The sequence below is a fragment of the Lathyrus oleraceus genome, chromosome 6, assembly GCF_024323335.1.
Source record: "Lathyrus oleraceus cultivar Zhongwan6 chromosome 6, CAAS_Psat_ZW6_1.0, whole genome shotgun sequence".
NCBI classification, from domain to species: domain Eukaryota; kingdom Viridiplantae; phylum Streptophyta; class Magnoliopsida; order Fabales; family Fabaceae; genus Lathyrus; species Lathyrus oleraceus.
Window position 1 is genome coordinate 68396947 of NC_066584.1, and position 14543 is coordinate 68411489.

The window sequence follows — 14543 nt, forward strand, 5'->3', positions numbered from 1 at the left end:
ATTCAATTATGTCATATCCGTATTTTAAAATATATATATATATATATATATATATATATATATATATATATATATATATATATATATATATATATATATATATATATATATATATATATATATATATATAATTTGACACAATACACGTTCTTATATAAAATTATTTTATAGTATATAAATGCGTCTCCTTTTTTATCTTAGTTAAAGATTACTACTGAATTTTATTATAAAAAATTAGGTTAGTGTAAAGTGAATTTCTCCCTCGATTTATTTTTAAATATCATTTTTTATTTTTTACGTATATCAATAAAATTAATCATTATTATTATTTTTTAAATAATAATTATCATTTTACCTATAATATCCTTAATTTTTATTACATTTATTTTACTTTTTCTCTCTCCATAATAATAGTTTTGATAAAAATGCACTTAATACACATAGAACTTTACAAGTGACAATTAAAAAGAAATAAAAATTTATCAAAAAAGTGACACTTATAAAAGAAAGGAACGGATGAGTACCATTTACAAACAAATCACTAGTTAAAATTAATGTATGTATAATAATTCGCAAGAATCCTCGGGGTGAAGATTCTCTCCGTGTAAATTGTGTACCACAAGATCCCCTACTACTATTCACTGTATGGAATCCCTATAAAGCTGTTATGCACGTCGTTATTCATACAATGATGAGGCCTAGGGGAAGAAATGATAGGGGAGTATAAAACGCATAGAACAAAAGGAAAATAAACATGAGTCATATTTTCTCATAATGTAACTTTTTATCATCAACAAAGAGTAAAAATTGGTAAACCAAGTTTAGAGCCAAATGATTAACAAATAGAACAGGAGGCAGAAGATCCTTTGCCAGAACTTCAGCTTACGACAATGCTGAACTCAATCTTAAACACAAGCCGCTTCAAATTTTCTGGTTGGGATAAGATTCAATCAATTGTCTAATATGCAGACTTATCTAAGGGCATTCCACACTATACCACCATCCCATAACAACAATTTAAAAATCATATATTTATTTATTTTCCGTTCTAGCTTCAAGTAAAATCCATAACAAAGAAACAAAGGGATAGGTAAATTCAAGAAGTTAGCGCTTCTCGGAACTAAAGTTCAGGCTTTGTGGCTTTTAGCCATCTCATCGACATCAAGTTCCACTTCCAACACTGGTGAATCATTTTGCATGCTGAAAGGACTGGCGAGGGAGAAAATATATTAATAATCAAAAGAACCATACCCATTTGTGCGCAATGTATTAATCTCAGAAATTTGTTACCTGTTCTGTACACGGCCGTGGTCTACAGCACTTCGTAGACAGTATAGGACTCTGCCTACTATGTTCGTCATCTGAATTGGACCAAATGTTCTACTATCATTTGCTTCCTGCCATTTGGGTTGGAAACATTCAAAATAAAGTATCATTCATTGTTTACAACAAATTGAGGAGTCAAAAAATAACCAAACATACTATAAAATATTATACTTTCCTTTTTGGAAACTTGCACTCAATGCTTAGATATAAAGACATCAAAGGACAAAAAATGTCAGGTTCAAATAACTATATTTTCGGTTTTCACTTAACATGGAGACACAGCGCTACATACAAAAAAATTTTAAGAGCTAGCCACTGAAACCATTAACTTTAGATTTCTATTGTAGCTATTATTATTAAGAAGCTTTGGTCAAAATAGGATTTGAGAAAAATTTACTTCATGAACCCAGACACAAACACAACGTAGAACCATATCAAAGTCTTAAGCATAATTCCAAAATATGCTTAAGTGAATTGCCGTGCCAAACTGTGGACTGCTTCATTTTGTAGTGAAGGAGTGCGATAGGTGTCGAACGCACAGGTAATATCTCAAGGCGAAATCAAATGCCCCAAAACTCTATTAGAAATAAAACTCTTTGATGTGTGGGGCATAGATTTCACGGGACCTTTCCCACCGTCTTTTGAAAAGAATTACATCTTGGTTGCAGTGGATTATGTCTCAAAATGGGTAGAAGTTGTAGCATTACAGACTGATGATGCTAAAGTGGTGATAAATTTTCTAAGAAACTGTATATTCTCAAGGTTAGGGGTGCCGAGAGCATTGATCAGTGATGAAGACACCCATTTCTTGAATACGTTGATGGAAAACCTATTGAAAAAGTATAATGTGAAGCACAAGATTGTCACTCCTTATCATCCTCAGATGAGTGGGCAAGTCAAAGTTTTGAATAGGCAAATCAAGCAAATTCTTGGAAAGACTGTCGATGCTTCTTGAAAAGACTAGTCAACCAAACTATAGGATGCATTGTGGGCATACAGAACTGCGTTCAAAACACTCATAGGTATGTCTCTCTATCAGTTAGTTTATGGAAAAGTCTGTCATTTACCACTTGAGTTAGAGCACAAAGCGTTTTAGGCTTCCAAATTCTTGAACTATGATCTTACAAAAGCTGTCGAATCCCGAATTCTTCAATTTCATGTGTTAGAAGAATTTATGAATCAAGATTATGAGAATGCCAAAATTTATAAAGAATAAACCAAAAAATGGCATGATCAAAAGATTCAGAAAAAAGAATTTTGGGAAGGACAGTCGGTTCTGCTGTTTAATTTCAAGTTGAAGTTGTTTCTTGGAAAGATGAAATCTAGATGGTCTGGCCCGTTCGTTGTTAACAAAGTCTTCTCTTATGGGGCAATAGAACTGAGGAATCAGAAAAATGAGGTCACTTTTAACGTTAAGCAGAGAATGAAACCATACTACCAAGGACAAGGAAGGCTAGGGAAATCCTTGAGACCGATAATGGGGATTTCCCCTCTTATTACTATATTGGCAGATTAGTACACTTGTTAACTTACCGATCAAGTTTTTAGCGCCGTTATTCTGCATGTCAGCGTCAAAATCAACGAACGCAATCGTATCAGTCTCATGTTCCCCATGCACAAAAGCGGAGATAGGGGACATGAATCCTGGCGGACTGTGTAGGCTATTGCTGATGTTGCGGATGAATTGGTCCTCCCAGCTGGATCAGAGTCTCTATCCCAGAATACCGATAACGATCATAGTGTGAGGCTGGTGGCTCTCCTGCAAAGGGATCTCGAAACCTCTGAGCAGCTGCCCAAGTGTCTACCTAGTGAGTCAGATAACGGCCAGACAATCCGAAGTGTGCACACATATCCTGAATCATGCAGAAATGACTCATCCGGTCAAAATGTGCCTGAGAATCCTCATCAGCTATAGTAGGAGTTGCCAGAGACACTCTCTAATGGACGTCCTGCCTAGGTGGGACACTCGGTCCTACATCATCTACCTGTGGTCGCCTCGTGGCTCTCACTTTGGCATTTTGATCCTCCCTCGCCACAGTATTCTCCTTCAACCATACAGGATCCAGAGGTCGAGCTGGCTTCACCATCTGCCTGTCGTCCAGATTTGCTACCCCTGCCTTCTGACATAACATCAAGATCACATTAGCATGCCCTAACGACTTCTTCGGGGACTGAGCTATCTCATTCATATCTCCAGAAATAATCCTGCCTATGTTGACAGGCTGACGAGTGAGAAGCAGGTACAGCATCAGATCAGAACCACTCTGGTTCATGTCTAGAGTGTGGTGCATGAAGTATGGACATACTTTTGGAATGGCATCCATATCCACAACGAACATCTTAGAAGGGCTTTGTTTCACAGTTGGTTGTCAGTCTTTACCCGGCTGAGCTAACAAGTCCCGCATGGCATTATACGGCCAACATACTGGAGAAGATGACTTCATCGTATGAAATTTGCTATTGGGCTCAAGAAACTTACACTTCAGCACCCTCTTAATTTTTTTCCAATCGTACTCACTTTTTTTCCCTCAGACCCTTGACTCCAAATCAGTAACAGAAGCAGAATCATAAAATTCAAGAACAAGGTTGCGCGCTACAGGCTGGATCTGTTGATTTAGATATGTGAGCTTGTGCTTTATGAGCACCTCATTAACCTTGTGCAGTTGGTCCGGTTGTAGATTCCAGACCCTCTCTTCAATTATTTTTCGTTCTGAAAGGATCCTAAACCGTTCAGCATGCACAGCAGATTTTTGAATCTCTGAGAGTCATAAGAAGAAGAAGACAGGTTTGTGATGTACATGTGAACAATCTGGTAAAACCAAGGAAAAATGCGGAGAAAACCAAGTGATATGAAAAATTTGCGTACAGGAAAAATTGATAAATGACTAAAAATGTACGGAAAAACAATTCCCATACGCGTATGATACGCATTCCCATAGGACAATACGCGTATCATACAACCCTTACGCGTATGGTACGAGACATTTTTTGTAGTTCAAAATTCCAGATCACGTATGAGACGCATATGATCTAGAAAAAAGGGGGTTTAAAGCCACTGAAGTCCAGAATCCAGATAATGCCAATAATGTCAACATCTTTTGACACAAGTGTAAAAACTGGCTTACACAATCTAATAACTCAAACAAAACAAAAAATTTAACCAATCAAACTATTAGTCAAACCTAGTTAATATTACACAGTAATTTTCAGAATTCAGAACATTTAAAGAACTGAGTATTGATCACCTTTTAAAATTAAAATAAAAAAAGAAGCATGAACCACCTTAAATACTTCAATATCAACGATAACTAAGAACAGCTTGATAAAATAATACTTTAATCTAGAAGTTATATTTCAACATGAATATAGTAATAATTTTTCAGATTGGACATAGTGATCCACTTAAGGATAGCATAAAAGTAATAGTAAATTGTCAATGTAAATATAGGCTAAGTAGCTAAGTCATTCATACCTTGACTTTCAATTTTTCATTTTCAGCCACTACCCAACATTGATCCTGCTCAAGAACAAACGATTCATCCTTTTCATTAGTAGAAGCCATTTCATAACCTCCAGTAGCAGCTAGTCTTCTGACTAGGTAGTCATCTGGCTTTTCAGGGTTCTTCAAGACCACAACATCTCCTACATAAACATGTCTGTCAAAGAAAAATGTCTATCACTAACAAATAATGGGAGATTAAAATATACATAACGAACTCCAGATGAAAAAGTCTATTGCCAGTTAATCTTTTAGCTGCCTTTTGTGGAACTCAATAATAACAAGAACAAAAGGGAATAAGACCAGTTTCCGAATTTTGAAATTGACACAATAATGTGGCAATATGTTTTTACTGTGGAGGGGGGTGATCATGACTTATAGCATCCTTAAGCTTCAACCTGATAACAAGTTCAAAAAAAAAAGTATTTGCATTGCAGAGAAAAATCTACACATAACTACTGCCTGTGATGAGCATGAAATCAGTCACACCATTGAAACCGGTTAATTTACAGCTTTATTTATAACATTTTCTGGAAATTAAAAAAAAGGTTGTTTCCACAACAACCACCTGACAACCAGAAAGCAACTTTATCATTGCAGCAAGGCTCACCCTTGAGCACGTACGTTATTGAATCAAGAATAACCACAACCAAAGTGTTTTCCTACTAGGAAGAATCAACTACTTGAATCAAATGGTACTATGATGTCGTGTTGTCATAAATCATGTCTGCTGCTTCAGTATTTAAATCAAAATCTTTAGCAATTATTTGACCTATAATTTTCCTTTGGACAATCCTCTATCTGACGTACACATACCTAGACTACCTAAAATGAAAACTAGCATCTTTTCCCAAATGCAAACTACCTCAACTTTCCCTGTAATAATTGATTCTTAACCTTATATTATCTAGTGAACCAATAATCATCTCGTCTACCTTAACATTTTTGTCTCGCAAACATAAACTGAACACAGCATAATCTGAAAAATAATAATTATAACGGAAAAAACTTCAAACCAAGTTCAAGAATAGCTACAACTTTTTCACGAGTAACCTAGATATAACAGAGATTGAAGCAATCAGGACAAAAAAATAAATAAATGAAATCATTTATGATGCATCCAAACTGAGCAGCTATTGTATGAAAAACATGAGTAAATGAACTGACAAGGTTTCAATTTTAGACATAACTAAACTCATTAAAAACTTGTGTCATTATGACCTATGAAGCACTAAACACTGTAATTAATAGCGGATCACAGAAAATAGCAGATCACTTGAAACCCGATATGTGAAAGAGCGTTTAGCATGACAGGTAAATAGCGGAAGCCGCAATGCAGTTGAAATATAAATAAATGTATATAAAATAAAGCATGTTACCCAATAAAAGTTTAAAACATGGCCAACTTCAGTATGTGTATTTTTATTCAACTTTAAATGACCAGGTTGATGTTGAAAACTAATTTTTAAACTAGACATGTAGAGACATGTGTCATCATTGTATCATGCAGGATAGAAATCCGGCACAAGCATGGCGCCAAAGTGATGTGTATGCGTTATTTAATGCTGTCCAACTCCAAGTAAAGTAGGTAGAAGAAACCAAACATATGGTAAAACTGTGGCAGAAAACCATAGAGTGTAAACATAATTTAACTGAAAGTTATGCAGAGAAATTGATTTCATCATAACATGCTGGCTCAGCATGAGAGATATTGGTGTGTAAATATTTCTTCATCAAAACAGTTTTCGTCATAACATGCTGGCTCAGCATAAGAGATATTGGCGTGTAAATATTTCCTCATCAAGTGTGTACACCTGATTCCACTTTAAAAATCCACTATGACAGAATATGAAGGCCCAGTAGCATAAAATGGCACTCTGCCTAAACACACATTTAGAGGGAAAAGGTACATAAAAGCATGTAGAATTGAAAGCACGTTTGTTGTATTATCTCAAGATTAAGAACATCAACATCTTGCTATAGAAGTCAAATAAATTGCACAAAGGGACAGCATATGATATATTAGATGCGTATGATTGATTACCTTGGGTCTGGAATTGGTAATCTCCTAACAAGAAGAGTTGCTCCTTTTCCAGCAATAGTAGGTGCCATCTCCTCTCCTTTATTCCAGTGCAAGAAGGTCATTTTTCCATGGCAGAAGTGCTTCCAAAGAAAATCTGTGAGCTCGTTATCTTTGACATGACCTCCTTTATGGTTCTGTCAAATTTCAACATCGTATCAGTCAGCCGAAACTTCTAAGGAGAATTTTGAAGTGCTAAAAATGTGATGCACGGCTGTGGGACTTAAACTACAAAGAAGAGTATTACTCTAAATGCCATTGCTCTGTTGATAACTTCACCATTGTTCCAAATGTTTAACATTGGGGTTCTTTATTATGTAACATACACAAAGATGGGCCTAAAAAAGCTAGCTCGCCTTCCAAATCCATGTTCAAATAAACTAAGCTCATTGCAAAGATAAACTTCAAATGTCCCCTCCCCTCAAATGATATCATCTTAATTAAGAATATAGTAAATTCAATTGACATAACAGAAAATAAAGAATATATGTGTTTAGGATTGGTCTCCCGAATTAGACCGTTTTGGGGCTGGATACTGAGTGTTCAAAAAATAGTTAATACTCATACTCTAAGAGAAAGGACCGCACGGGGAAAATTTGACTAATTAACGAAGTTGCCCCCACACAAAAAAAAAGCAAAATTACACCAGAGATAATAGATTGGTCCTTTAAGTTTTTTTTGTAACAACTTGGTCCTTTAGGGTGATTTCTACATTTTTTTCTCACATTTTGAACATTTAGAAATGTGTGACCGTTGTATTTCTGGTTGCACTTCATTATTTTCATACCACTCAATAATTGCATCCACAATTAGCACATTCACTCTATTGAAAAAGGGTAACAGTGCACATGTATGGTAACTTAAAGGACTAAGTTTTTACAAAAAAAAATAACTTAAGGACCTTTGGAGGAATTTTGCAACAAAAAAACAACTCATGTTGCAAATCCTTTCATTCCCGTGATTATTTAGTTATTTATATAGTGACATTTTTATTGACAAATTTATATATGTCATCCCCACAACTCAAAAGTTTTGAGTGGACGTTTATAAGAAGGATCTTCTTTTAGACCAAATTAAAGTATCTTATTATCATCATTTCCAAATTAAACCAAAACATATTTCATTTTAATTGCAGAGATTAGGTCTTTCTTACAATGACACAATCTTACCTCTCACCATGTACCATTATAATGTATTAAAACAGCTGATCAGGACTTGCAACCGGGGAAAACTGGTCAATCTTTCTTTAGAAAGTAGTACTTAAACCAATGTATAGCAAATAGACAACGCTGATAACAAGGGTAAATTTCACTTCTAATTTCCTCTTTATAAATTTCAACCCACAAATAAAATTCTTCTACCTAAAACTCGAAGCACATTTGATTGAAGTTAATTAGCAAGGGTAATAGATAAACACACTACTTTATAAATTTCACACTTTTTTGTTGAAACTGAAACCCTAACTCAGCAACAAACATAAACAATTACCAATGACAAAAAACAGCGCTGATAACAATTTTCAAAATAACAAAAGTAAACGCACAAATTAGATAAAATGGAGCTGCTAAATCGCTATAAATTCGAAAGCTATGGAATTAAAATCAGAAAAAGTAAACCGAAATGATATAATAAAATGAGATTTGAAACTAAATTAAGGGAAAACGGAAAGGGAGAGAAAAAGAAGAGAGACCTTGAATCCGAGAGCAATGGAGTACTGAGCTTTGGATTTAAGGTAGCGAAGCCACGTGAACGTGGAAACCATTGGAGAGTGTAGAATTGCACTGAATATTGTGTCAAGAACGCAAGATGCAGAAACCTTCTTTTTCCCTTAAACCCCAAAAAAATGATTTCCTTTTTGTTCGCTCTGTTTTTTGCTTAAGTAGAAATTGTGATTTCTGGAAGTACAGTGGCTTATATAAGAAAAACTGGAAATAGAGTGGCATATTTAAAAAAACATTAGTATATTATATTTCTTTTATAAATGTAGTAAGAATATAGATATAACACACTGAAATATAAGAGTGAAGTCTAGCTCATCCGAAAAAATGAACATGGGTAAATGGAATTTTTTATAAAAATAACCCATTTTTTTAAGAAAATTCCTAAAATATCTCTAGTTTCAAAAAAAATCTCAAACTACCTCATTTTTAGGAGGAGACGTCAATTCAATTGGCGTCTCCTCTTAAATACTTGAATGGAGGCGTCAATTGGATTGGCTAGGGCAGCCCATGTGTAGTACTTAAGAGGAGGCGCCAATTGAATTGGTGCCTCAGTGTAAAATGATATTTTTTTGGTAGATGGTATATGTGATAGATAAATTTGATATATAACCAATTGATATTAATAAAATTTGTCGTTTACACAAAGGAACCTAATGGTGATGACCGGGATCACCTAACCGACCTCCGGTCTCACATCCTCTAGCTACCCTAACTCGTGACCCTAACCCACATTGATGATTCGGTACCGGTGTTTGAGCATCTGAGGGGCCAGGAGCGTCACTTCCAACTACAAGAGAAGGCCTGTTGAGGTAGTCAGACAAGTCGGCATAGTCTTCAGTATGCATCGATGGTGTACCTCCGTAGTTGAGCTCATGACCCATGCCAGAGAAGTTGGGTTGTGATTGACTCATTGATGGGCGACCAGGACGGTTGAAGGGAGACATGGGTGTGAACGATGCGCCGAGGAAAGGTTGGAAAGGTTGTTGGGGTGTTTGGTAGAGATAGGATTGTTGGATGTTTTGGTTTTGTGAGGTTTGGGCTTCTTGGCTATGGTAGGAGGAGGGGCGGTCGGTGTTGAATGATTGTTGGGTATTCTGGCTTAGGCGACTTTGGTAGGGTGATGGGATGGGTGCGAAGGGATGTTGAGTCTCAGGTTGATGGCCAATTTGTTGGTGGTGGTATGGGGTATGCTCTTGGTATTGGGGTTGGGTGTATGGTATGTTTTGGTTGTATGTTTGTGTGTTGGTTGAACGGAACGTTTGACGGACAGGGGGTTGTGTGTATCCGGTCTGACATTGTTGTTGGGGGTTTGATGTTGAGGTATCAGGTGTGTAGGTCATCTGGCGTGGGTCGTACAAGTACATATCCTCGGCGATGAACTGAAAATTAACCGATCTGTACCAAGCCATATAAGTACGACTTGGTTTTTCTTCAGTTGGCATGACTGCGTCAGTTAAGACATGGTCATGACGGTGCTTCCCTTTGCGACACTCCGATCTTGCGAAGCTTTGCCATGGATTGAAGTTCCATTGGTCGTTAACTTTGCGCATATGCCATTCTCCTAGGCTAGCTGGGGGATCTGGGATGTTTTGGGGCATACTGAACTACAACTTCACACGATTATTGTTATGCATCTCCACAGTTGTGAATATATTATCAGTGTGCATGTAGCCCATACGGCCGCGTCTTCAGCGTTGACCTGATGGTCATGATCCAAATTAAGGTATGGACGCCAAATGAATTGAAATGTGAAAGAAGATAGGATTATAGTCTAGGTAGAAGAAGTTAACAAAATATAACAAAATTATTAAGTTATTTTCCTTACGTCTGTCGGTCGAAGGTGATCCAACAGGTTGCGATACTGAGTAATACAGTGTCTTGGACATCTATTGTAACTCATACCACATGTAGACCATCTACACGAAAAAGTCAAAAAAACATTAGTTAGAGATAATAATTTTTAAAGAAGTAAGTAAAGATATAGCAATTTAAACAACTCACTTTTGTGCATACGAAAATGTGAAAGGGTTGTTGTTGACGAGTGCTAGGGACGGTAATCTTGACCAACCCCATGCTTGTAGCAAAACAGCACATCCAAAAAATGTAGATGTGTCTTTGTGTGAGTTTTTGCACATGGAGCTATAGAGATAGGCTAGACGAGCAGATCCCCAACTGTAACTTCCTATTCTATCTACATGTCTAAGTAAAGGTAAATACATAATATGCATGCTAAAACCACTACCTTCGGGAAATAAAAACGAGCCAATTAACAGCATAATGTAACACATAGTTTTTATTATTCGAGCATCTTCGGTAGAATGTTCATCTAAGTATAAACTATTATAGTATGACTTAAGGCGTGAAAGTAGTATACCTTAACCTCTTGCGTTATCATCTAACAAATCGGTCTCCAAGAGATCCATGCAAATTGAATTTGCATAGTTGGTTTTACCAATAACAACCTTACCTTCAATTGGCAGTCCCAAAAGCATGTAGATGTCTTCTAACGTCACGGTACACTCACCGGTTGGGAACCAAAATGTGTGTGTCTCTGGTCTCCATCTTTTACATAAAGCTAGAATGAATTTGTTATCTACGGACCAAGACAAAATCTTGCTTATATGACCAAAACCGGCGAGTTCAACATAAGGTTGAATCATCAGGTCCATATGGACATATTCGTGGACCCGAGTCCGGAACCTTAATACATCCTATAAAAGAAAGAACAAAAAACTTGACTAAGTTGGTATGTTAAAATAAAAGGGGGTTGGTGAAGATGAAAGATAAAAAGTTAACAAAAGAAAAAACTTACATATGTTGCGATGTTTGCAATTGTTCCTCTATGTGATTCACCCATTGTGAGGATAAACATTTTGTCGGGGGGTTGGTGTAGATGAAACTACAAGAAGTTGTTGCAGATGAAATTGTAGAAGAAGTAGTGAGAGTGATGGTGTGGAAGAAGTGTTGATGGAGTGGATGTATTTATAGGCAAATGGATGGGAGCATGAAAAGTTGTGCTTGCATGGTGTCTCCACTTGAATTGGCGACCATGTACAACCTTTAAGAGGGGTCGCCATTCAAATTGGTGCCTCCATAGGGACATGCATGCAAGACCTAGGACTGATTGTTTGGTTTCGAGGCCTGGATGCATGCTTTGACAAGGTGTCTCCACTTGAATTGGCGCCCATGTGCAAGGAATGAGTGGGGGCGCCAATTCATTTGAAGTGTGTGTCTGCATGTTTGACACGTGGTTGTCATATCTCTTGCATGTTGAACATGTCACTTCTTAGTAGCTTGCATGGTTGACACATCATTTCGGAGAAGCTTGCATGTGCGACACGTCAATTCGAACTAGCTAGCATGTGAGACACTTCACTCCTCTATTTAAGTGTCTTACTATTAACATCCAAGACACTTCACTCACATTCATCTGCAGTAAGAAAATAGTTTTCATCTGCACAATGTCATCTTCATTATTATACAGTGTCAACGTTCACTACAACGGTGAAACATACGAGTTTTAGCTATATGGTTTTTGTTTTCGAAACACTGATACAATTAGACTCATGATCAAGAGAAATGCAACCTTCTTGCATTTGAAAAAAAAGAATACAATCATGTATAGGAACGGATATTGTGTCAAAGATCACGTTTCAAAATCCAATATTTTTTTAGAATAGTCAATGCAAGCTTTCCCCCCTTAAGGTACGAGACGATGAAGATGTTGAATACATGTTTGTTAGTCATGAACATTCAGGCTGCAACTATATTGAGTTGTACATTACTCTTCAACCATGTATACCATCTCAATAGTCTCAAATAACCAGTCAGGATGAATATGGTGAATTTGATCCACAATGGTCAGATGACGTCAACCCAGAAGCAGAAGCATAAGTGGACGTCGTTGATGAAGAAGAAGAAGAAGAGACTGAGATACAGGTTGATCACATGTTGAACAACGATATTGAAGATGATGATCAACCACCACTGATACCTCTTACTCATGTCTACAATTCGCCTCAACATAAGACAAATATGGATTTGCACAATGATGAAACATCCAACAATGTTTTTTATAATCCGTATCCGAGATCAGAAGGAGAATTAAAGGTGGGAGACATGTTTCGTACCAAAGAAGAATGTGTTTTGGCTATCAAAAAATTCCACATGAACAACTCTGTTGATTTTACAGTGAAACACACTGATTCTAGAAGGTATGTTATCGAATGTCGTAACATGCTTTGTAAGTTTCATTTGGTTGCGTCTTACAAAAAGAAAAACGACTCTTGGGAGATCGCTTCAATAGACCCACCTCACAGTTGCATTGCAACTAACATTGAACAAGATCACCGTAAACTAAGCGCAGCGTTGATATGTTAAAAGATTATGTCGTTGGTTAATAAAGACCCATCTGTGAAGGTGAGTATAATTATATCCCATATCAGAACAACATATAATTATACTCCATCTTACAAGAAAGCCTGGATTGCGAGGACAAAGGTTGTTGAACAAGTTTTCGGCAATTGGGAGGATTCATACAAGGAATTGCCACGGTTTTTATGGGCACTAAAAACATATGTCCCAGGAACTGTGGCAATTATGGAGACATTACCAGCGATGATGCTAGACGGAACCTGTGCTACAGGTAATAGAATCTTTCACCGTCTCTTTTGGGCATTGACCCGTGCATCAAAGGTTTCGCATTCTGCAAACCTATTATTCAAATTGATGGCACTTGGTTAGACGGAAAAAACAAGGGTACTTTGCTCATGGCGGTTGCACAAGACGGTAACAACAATGTCTTTCCCATTGCCTTTTCTCTTGTTGAAGGTGAAACGGCTGGTGGATGGGGTTTCTTTCTTCGACATCTCAGAATGTATGTGGCTCCACAAGCCAAACTCTGTTTGATTTCTGATAGACATGCTTCCATTGAGAGTGCCTACAACAACCATGACAATGAATGGCATGATCCTCCTTCTACCCATGTCTATTGCATCATACACATTGCACAAAACTTCATGCATGTTATAAAAGATAAGAATCTTCGCAAGAAGGTGGTGAATGTTGGGTATGCTCTAACTCAGCCGTCATTTCAATATTATCGTGATGAAATTACACTGTCTAATAAAGACACAGGGAGATGGCTAAATAACATACCAGTAGAGCAGTGGACAAGGGCATTTAACGGAGGTTATCGACGGGGCCACATGACAACAAACCTTGTGGAATGCATGAACGGGGTATTCAAAGGAATTCGAAATCTGTCGATAACCGCCTTGGTAAGATCGACCTATTATAGGTTGGCTTCTACATTCGTAACCAGAGGTAAAAGATGGAGTGCGGTGTTAATGTCCGGGCAAGTATTCAGTGAGTGTTACATGAATGTCATGAAAGAGGAGAGCATCAAAGCTAGTACACACGTTGTAACAGTCTCTGACCGTCATAGGAAAAATTTCAGCATCCAGGAAACAATGGACCACAACGAGGGGAGACCAAATTTAGCCTACGATGTTAGAATAAACAGAAGTTGGTGCGATTGTGGAAATTCCAGGCCTTCCGCATACCTTGCTCCCATGTCATTGCAGCATGCGCTTATACTCGTCAAGATGCTTACAGCCATTTATCTGATGTGTACAAGGCCGTCACCGTCATGAATGTATATAATTAAAGCTTCTCGGTACTACCAATGGAGGAATACTGGTCTCCATATGAAGGTGATATTGTTTGACACAATGACGAGATGCGTAGAAAGAAAAAAGGAAGGCCAAACAACACACAAATCAGGATAGAGATGGATACGATAGATAAAATGATAAGATTATGTAGTATCTGCCGACAACCAGGACACAACAAGAACAACTGTCCCAATCGAGGAACATCATCTAGGTCATAAGCTTTTTGTAACATTGTATTTCTG

General features: G+C 37.1%; 1 protein-coding gene across 3 annotated transcripts in view; it reads right to left on the reverse strand.

Annotated features, from left to right (window-relative positions):
* LOC127097832 (uncharacterized) overlaps positions 1–8803 on the reverse strand; it is a 31246-nt gene extending 22443 nt beyond the window's left edge. The window contains exons 1-5 of one of the 3 annotated variants that reach the window (XM_051036312.1): positions 8596–8803; positions 6870–7042; positions 4799–4982; positions 1291–1397; positions 741–1209 (exon numbers count right to left, since the gene is read on the reverse strand). In XM_051036312.1, the coding sequence (XP_050892269.1) occupies positions 1128–1209; positions 1291–1397; positions 4799–4982; positions 6870–7042; positions 8596–8667 (618 nt within the window). In that variant the 5' untranslated portion in view covers positions 8668–8803 and the 3' untranslated portion in view covers positions 741–1127. Of the gene's footprint in view, positions 1–740; positions 1210–1290; positions 1398–4798; positions 4983–6869; positions 7043–8595 lie in introns of those variants that run through there. The other 2 variants (XM_051036314.1, XM_051036313.1) reach the window with 2 other exon arrangements.
* Between the last annotated feature and the right edge of the window lie 5740 nt (positions 8804–14543).